Below are 7,989 nucleotides of genomic sequence, written 5' to 3' on the forward strand. Positions count from 1 at the left end.
TATTTATTTGGTGTTTATTTATTAGATGGCCCAAATAAGAGAGATCAGTAAGTGCCAATAGAAATTCCACCTATCCCAACTCAGCATTGGTTTGGGAAGGTTCAATGTCCCTTTCCTGCCAAAAACTGAAGAAACACTCAGAGCTCATCAGTGTTTTGACATTTTTCCCTGCCCTCAAAATTCAGTTTTCATATTTCCGTAGACAAGTCTAACTTTGGGTCAGTTCCTGGTTCCTGTAAAGGACAGAACATCCATTTCAAGTATTCTATTATTAATCTGCAGATGGAGTTTGTTAAAACTGAAAACTTTGCTGAAACATTCCAAACTGGGAGTGAAGGACTCGCAGAAACTTAATTTCCTTTTCTGCAACATTTGTTTTTATTATTTATTTTCTCCAGCAGCCACACTCCAAAGGCTGACTTCAAAGACAATCAAAGAAAAAGAAATTTATTTGAAATTTAGCTTTTTTAAATGCATACATTAATCCCAGAAGCCACAACTGTTGTTAAAGGGAGAACTCTGGAATAACACATGGTTCAGTCATGACAGTGAGTCTCTCTAATGCAATGGATATTAAAAAATGGACATATGACAATGAAAAAGCTGAAAGAAAGCACATCTGTTTCAGTAGAAGTGTTCAGTTCTCATATCAGGAAGTGCTGCCCTTCTCCATGATTCAGTGAGGAAACTAAGAGTTAATTGCTCGTCAAGTAAATATTGCAGATTACAGTTACAAAGAACTAAAAGGTTGTTATCATTGAACACTTGGCTTTTGTTTCACAAGAATGGAGTTTACAATCTCTTCTATATCCTCCACTGACTTTACAACACTATGGAAAGTCCTCCCCTGAAGACCAGACCTCCCCTTCCACCAAACTGCAGAGAACTCTTCCAGCTCAGTCCTCTGTGGCAGAACAGGCACTGAAGAGCAGCTGGGAAAAGGAACCTCAGAGCACAACTGGGCTTAGGAGCTCTGCAGTTCCAGCTCCCCCTTGCAATAGAAACACTGACAAAAAGCAGACGTTACTTTAAACCAGAGCAGTCTATAAATAATTTGAGCAGATTTCTAATCCTCTCCTATTTCCCAAGCGTGAGTGAATCTAAAACTTTTGCTCCTGACACACGGGAACCATCAATCTCTCTCCAGCTTCTGAACACACCAGCAATTAAAGGCTATTACACTGATGAGATCACTTCTATCAACAGCAATTAAGTTTAAAAAAGCATAATATAGTTTCTTTTAAAAATATTAAAATATTATTGTATCCTTCCCTAACCTCTGAAACCAAGGAGCACAAAGACCTACAGGAAACAGCCCACAGGCAGCACAGTCTGCACTGAGACCTTATGAATGGCATCCCCACAATGCCCTCCACTCATATATATAGGTATATATATACATGTATACAGGACATAGCAATCACCAGCCATATTTCTGACTGATTCCAGTAGAAACACCTTCTAAAAAGCTTAAATCTGACCTTGAAACCCTGTAACAAAAACATTTACAGCGCTGTCTTAAACACAAATTCCATGTCTACTGGTGCTCGTGAGTACAGCCCTGAAGGAAAGGGGTCCTGGATCAGGAACTCGGGGAATGAACACTGACTGCAGACCAGAGTCCTCACAAACACCACAGGAGGCTTTAAACAATGCACTCTTCGCCGTCTAAAATCACGTTATTACTGACCAACACACAAGTGGATATGAGTCCTGCAACTCCACCAGTTCAGGAGTTTGTTCCAGGCAGAGTGGAGCAATAATTATTCTTCAGTTTGAAACAAATGAGGGCAAACCCAGCACTCACATGTAACAGCAGCACAGCAGCAAGAAACGACTGGCCTTGGCAGTAGCCAATCTCTTCATCGTAGACAGAGTAGGCCTGAAAAAAGAATCAAGACTTTACTTCTATCTGTCTCAGGCTACAAACACAAAGAATACACAGGTGCCATAGGGACATCAGGAAGAGGGAGAAGACCAGGAATACAAAAGTGCTGGAAGCCTAAACGACTCCAGCTAACTGAATGCAGTGAGCTGTCCATTCCTGCCGAGCTCCTCCTGTTAATAAGCAGCCTCAGTGCATGTCTGTGGCTTTATAACATTTATGGGAGGTACATAGTTATCTCCAGTTACATAATTTGTCCAGCTTGATCCAGGCTGACAGGTCTGGAATCACGGGAAGTCTCTGCACCAAACACTTCAGTGGTCAGGAATCCAGAAGGGCTTTATGTCTCTTGTCTGAGTGGCACCATCACCAGCTACGGTGAGGAACCAGAGTGAGCCAGGGCCAGAGTCTGTCTCCATGACAGGCAATGGTAACACATCCACATTCTTCTCAGCTACCAGTCACATCTGTCAGTGATGCTGAATGCAAGTTACCAAAACCAGCCCAGAAGAATTTAAAGAATACCTTGCATATTTTGTACAGGGAGTCCTGGCCATCCCCCCCAGTATCTTTAAAATAATCATGAGCAGGGAACGTTCGATTGATGTCTCGGGTGATGGCACTGTCTTGTGGAGACTCCTGTTAGAAAAAGAACACAATATGCAAATTAAAACACATCAAAAGAATATAAATCACAAATGCTAGGACTGAGAGTTGGAAGATTGGCACTGGGTTCTGTGCACTGTTCTAAATTTAACAAAACACAGCCTACTCCACCAGAGCAGGCTGGCAGCTCCACATGACAGTCTGGATAGACTTGGTTACCTAAACACATCTGGGAAGGGTCAGGGAGGGGCAGGTCACACACACACACAGACACAGACACACGTGTTCCAGGCCACTGCAATGCAGAGCCTTCCCCTGGAGACTCCTGATCCCCAGTGCTGCCCAGGCACGTTCCTTTTATCTCCCCACCGCAGGGAGTCACAGTCCACTGGAAGCAGCTGCTGTCCACAATCTCTGTCCCTGAGGTTCACCTCAGAAACCACTCTGCATCCCCTCCTCAGAATTTAACTACAGAAAACAGAAACCTGAGCGTGAGCCCCAGAAAGTATTGCTCAGGAAAACACAATCATGAGCAGGGATTTCAGCATGAGGAAGATGGAACTTTATTCTCCACACCACTCTGACACCAGCAGTTTCAGATGCCTTGGACACTTGGAAAGCTGAACAGTAACAGAAAAGTGTGTTACTCTACCCCAGTAACCCACGTTTCTGTAGCAAACGGAAAAAGATTAGAAGTAAAAGATAGTAAAAAAAGTACATGATGTAATCAGTGTGAAGATCATTCAACAGAGCTTGTAGTTCTTTTTCTTCACAAAAGGATTTTGCAAACAACAAAATTACCACAGTGTACTTCATTTTCTCTTCTGATTTTAATCCAAGGTTAATGCTCCTCTCTGGGGCTTAATACAGACATTTCATTAGGAAAGCATTATGCTGCTATTAGAATCAAGTTACCAGATTGTTTGGGAAATTATATCAAAAGTACTGTTCAGCATTCCAATTTGATAATAATTAACGTGCTAAAGAGTCTGTCTCATTAAAAGGAAATCAGAAACAAACAAAATCCAGTGCTCAATAAATTTCATATAAACATCTATCTTTTAAGTCAAAGACAAGTACACTAATGGCTGGCTGTTGGCTTCAGCATGTTTTGCAAGGAGAAAAAGACAATGCTCAGAAACAATCCTGAAAACTTTAAACATGTGAATACAGTCTTAGTGGTAACTTTCCAGTTTCTGAAGAGTTTGCAAGGTTGACTTGCAGTGAATTCTCTGCAGGAGCTCAGGTGCTGCTCACTGCCAGCAGCTCTGGTACCACACAAGGGGGTTTCCCGAGTGTCACCTGTTCTGCTGCAATGGCAAAATAACCTCAAATCCACTTGCCTTTTAATCCACTTATTTAACAGCAGAGACCAGAGCATCTGGTTGGAAACTCTTAAGAGAGGCTTCTCAAACAAATCACTCATTATGGCTAAAGAGAACTAATTAGTGGCCTCTCTGGCTTTGCGTGACTTGGTCAGCACTTGACTCCTGTGTTTCAGCACAATTCCTCCAGCAATCTGTAACTCAAGTTCCTGCAGCTGAAGCACAGCTTGGGGAGAGAAAAATCAACGGAAATGATAAGGTTTAAAAAATGTTTTCCAAAAACTGTGGCTTTGAAATCTCCCCATTGGTACAAACTGCTGCAATCCAAGCATTGTGTAACCTTTTCTTTACTCCTATTTTTATACCTTGCTGTGAGAATTGGCTCAATGGGCAATTTCTCATGCTTTCAGGGGACTGGGAACTGAAGGAAACCCTTCTGAACCCACACCCTTCACAAACTGGGATTGAAAAATAGAAAGCTAAGAATGACAGGAAGAAAAAGAAAGTAGTAAAGAAAACAGAATGGAAACCAGCCATGAGAACTCAGGCGAGTGTAGTGAAGATTAAAATTCTCATGACAGTTTGCTGTTCTGAAGGAAAGCAGGAAAATGCAGATGCTCAGACTCAGAACATACCTTTCCTCCCCCTCTTTGCTGCACTTTAAAGTATTAGGGCAGTTATACCAAAACCTTCCTCTCCAGCTGATTTAAACAGAAACTACATGAGTAATTATGGAAACCAGGCCACAGTCCAGCAGGGAAAAGCCCATCTATTCTGTCAGTCTGTATAGAAAAGCACATTAGTTCCCACCTCCTAAACTTGTCACACTTAAAAGACGTTTTCCTTGTATTTTTGCCATCTTCCTGGGAGCATCCCAGGATGTGCAAACCATATTATGCAGTTACAGACTTGATCAACATCTTCACAGTGAGACTGTGTTACTTTGGAAGCTTTTTCTGTAGCTTAAGGCACAATCAGAGCCATGGAAGAGCTGGAGTTCCCAGAACCTCTTCCCAGGGCTGATCTACTTGCAGTTTTCAGCAGCTCAGGTTTATTCCTCCTAATCCCCCACATAAACCCAAGAGGATGAAGAAGCAGCAGCAAAGAATTGCTGAAGGGACAAGATCTGTGGTGATAGAAAATGAAACAAGAGATCTCTAGAGAACAGAGGGAGTTGCCTGCTGGAAATGCCTCATCATCCACAGATCAACTCCTGGTGCACCAGGTTCCTGGAGAAATGGGATGGGGTATAAAACCTTCACCTAGACACAGGATGGCTTCAAAAACAGCATAAAAAGGGAAAAATGGTGAGGTCCAAACTTTAGATTCCTCCTGCCCCAACCCCCAGAACGATTCCAAATGTGGAATTCTGCTCACTGGGTGAGTTATCTGACACACCCAGCACAAATCCAAGCTGTGCCTGACTCTCACTCTTGCCACAATGGGATCCATTTCCACATTGCAATTATTCCTCAGGAAGTTCCCCCGACTTTGCAAGAATTCTGTCACACGGGCAGAGATTACTGTGGGAAGGGTCTGGAGACTGGATCCATCAGTGGAATTTTCCTTGCTTTGCCCAGGGTCAGATCAGCACGTGGTGTGTTGCTGCAAGGCACGGACAGGTCATCCCAGAGCCACCAAGCCAGGGGCAGCTTCCAGCACATCCAACAAGCAGAGAGAGCCAAACCCCCACAGATTTCCTGGGCAGCAGCAAGGGTAATGTTACACGATGGGGATCAGTTATTTGGAGCAGATCTGTACGTTTTAAACACATTCAAAAATATTAAAAGGTCTTTTGATAGCTATTTTCAGTGTTAGCAGGACACTGTGCCACCTGGTCTATTTTGCAGGTTGATGGCATTCCCAAAACTACTTTCATTAGGCAATATTTACACTGACTTTTACACAAAGTGCATTTCCTGCATTTGTGTTTGCCCAGACCGCTGGAGAAGGTTTTGGTAAGAGGAATTACACCTGTTACTGAGACCTTAAGGAAGCATCACAAACCTCACTTTCAGAGTAATGTACTTGTTAACTTCCCACGAGGAATGCTGCCCACAGAATGGAAGAGTTACCTGGAGTCAGCACTTACTGAGAACATTTACAGATAAACAGTATTTGTGGAAAAAAACCTGAATAATTTAGACAAATTTGGAATGGTTAGACAACTGCAACTGGACACAATAGTGCATTGATACAGCATACTTTCAGGCCAAATATGGCAATATAGTGCAATTCTAAAAATAAAAGTGAATCCCTTGTGATATCCAGCCCTTTCGCTCTGTTCGTTTCCTTTTAGGGCTCCAGTTTCCCACAGGAAAATCAGAGCGTGGAGTTTGCCCACAGTGCCCTCCAGCACGTATGGACACAGCACAGACACAGGCAGGCTGCAAGGGCTGCCTGCTCCTGCCACCTACACACGGGCCAGGCTATTTAGAGCTACCAAGAGAAGAGGAAAAAGCCCCCCCCAGTCCCCAGGAACACACCTGTACCAGCACACACACAGAAGGCATCCGGGACAAGACGTGAAAACATGTGACGTATCATTTATTTCTTAAATGTATTTATGATCCATTCAGACCTTTCAAATAAAGTGTACAAGTGCATTTCAGAATAAAAAACTACACTCTTCACACAGCTCTGTAGAACACTACATTTCATCAAGGAACTTGAAGCAAAAACTTCCTATTAAACCACCCATGCATCCTTTGGCTACAATAATATCACTGATCAACAAGTACTGCTAGTCAATTCGGAGTTTCCCTTTAAAGAGAAGGAGCATCCTAAAATATGCCACCCCTTCCAGAGACCTCTCTTTAAAGAGAGAATATTAAATAAATTAGCTAGGCTTTTAGGCAAACAGTAAGGCTACTTAGTACTGTTGATGCACGATCCATATATTTGGAGAACAGGCAATCCTAGGCTATGTGAAATGCGTCAACAGCCCTTGAAATTGTAGTAGTATCAAGATTACATCAATCCAGAACAAATGGCAGACAAAAATGTAACCAGTGGAACAATCACTGAAAAATGTGCAGTTTCTCTTAGGATGGGAAGTGCTGATAACAGATTCAGAAAAGTGTTTATAAAATCCGCTAAGAACCACATTGACATTCTTAAAATTACATATTGTACAAAGCCCTAAACTCTGTGCCTGTACAGCTACTGCCATGTTCAATTGCTTGTTTGGAGGGACATGTACACACATATGTAAAATACACGTATATACCTAGTTTAAAACAATCAATTCAACGTGGCAGTGACTGTACAGCTGCACAGTACACAAATATATATATATGTACATCTACAGCAAAAAGGGAACAAGCCAACAGATGTATGACACAGCTGGGGTACAGACCACCTCAAAGGGAATAATACATTTCTTTGAGTTTTAATAGCTCATAGCAAAATTACCTCTTGGAAATAATTATGCAAAGATTTAGAATCAGTTATTTACATGCTTCCGATTTATCTAGTTCCATTTAATAATTAAAAATATGCAAGTATTATTTTAAATCAGTAACATTTGTCATTTTTGGCTCAACTGTAGTTTTTCTTATTATTAGTCTTCGTTGAAAAAATCAGCTACAGAAATGTCTATTAAAACAACGGGGTGGAAGAACCCCTCTGCCCTGTATTTTAACAACAGTTCTGAGTTGGCACAAAATAGGTAATTCTGGAGCCTCAACAATAACTCTTCCTCAGCTGCCTTGTATGAAAACACCCATCTTCACCATCCCCCTTCCTGTGCAGGTACAAACCAGAGCAGACCCAGTGAGAGGAGGGACCATGGAGGAGCCCCCCCAACACCCCCACGGTCCCCACTGTGCCAGAACTGAACCAGCATTAGAGACTCTTAAGGGTTGGACAGGCTCTAATTCACCTGTTTGCTTTTCTAATCTGTTTTGGTGGATGTTTTCCCGTAGTTCCTCCTAGCAGGGGTTTCACACTCACAGCTCTTTCTCATCTTCTAATACAAAACAATTTCCAGCATTAAAAGGTGCACAAGGTACTTATAAACACACACATACACATTCTTACCTGTGATTTTATCTATTCTTGGCCCTCTCACACTCAGGGGAAAAACTACTAGTTGGAACACTACTGGTGGAAGGAGCTGGACTGTCTCCCAAAACTCCTGTAACAACCCTCTGACAAAGGTCAGATCTCCAC

At 42.3% G+C, this 7,989-nt stretch overlaps 1 protein-coding gene across 4 annotated transcripts in view; it reads right to left on the minus strand.

Annotated features, from left to right (window-relative positions):
• The window catches only part of RABGAP1 (RAB GTPase activating protein 1), a 74,158-nt gene that overhangs the window by 14,565 nt on the left and 51,604 nt on the right, over nucleotides 1–7,989 (minus strand). For all 4 annotated transcript variants that reach the window (XM_027649696.1, XM_027649697.1, XM_027649698.1 and 1 more), the window contains 2 exons: nucleotides 2,411–2,524; nucleotides 1,808–1,882 (listed from right to left, as the gene is read on the minus strand). In XM_027649696.1, the coding sequence (XP_027505497.1) occupies nucleotides 1,808–1,882; nucleotides 2,411–2,524 (189 nt within the window). The remainder of the gene's footprint in view (nucleotides 1–1,807; nucleotides 1,883–2,410; nucleotides 2,525–7,989) is intronic.

The sequence above is a fragment of the Corapipo altera genome, unplaced genomic scaffold (assembly GCF_003945725.1).
Source record: "Corapipo altera isolate COAL_440 unplaced genomic scaffold, ASM394572v1 268, whole genome shotgun sequence".
Taxonomy (NCBI): Eukaryota; Metazoa; Chordata; class Aves; order Passeriformes; family Pipridae; genus Corapipo; species Corapipo altera.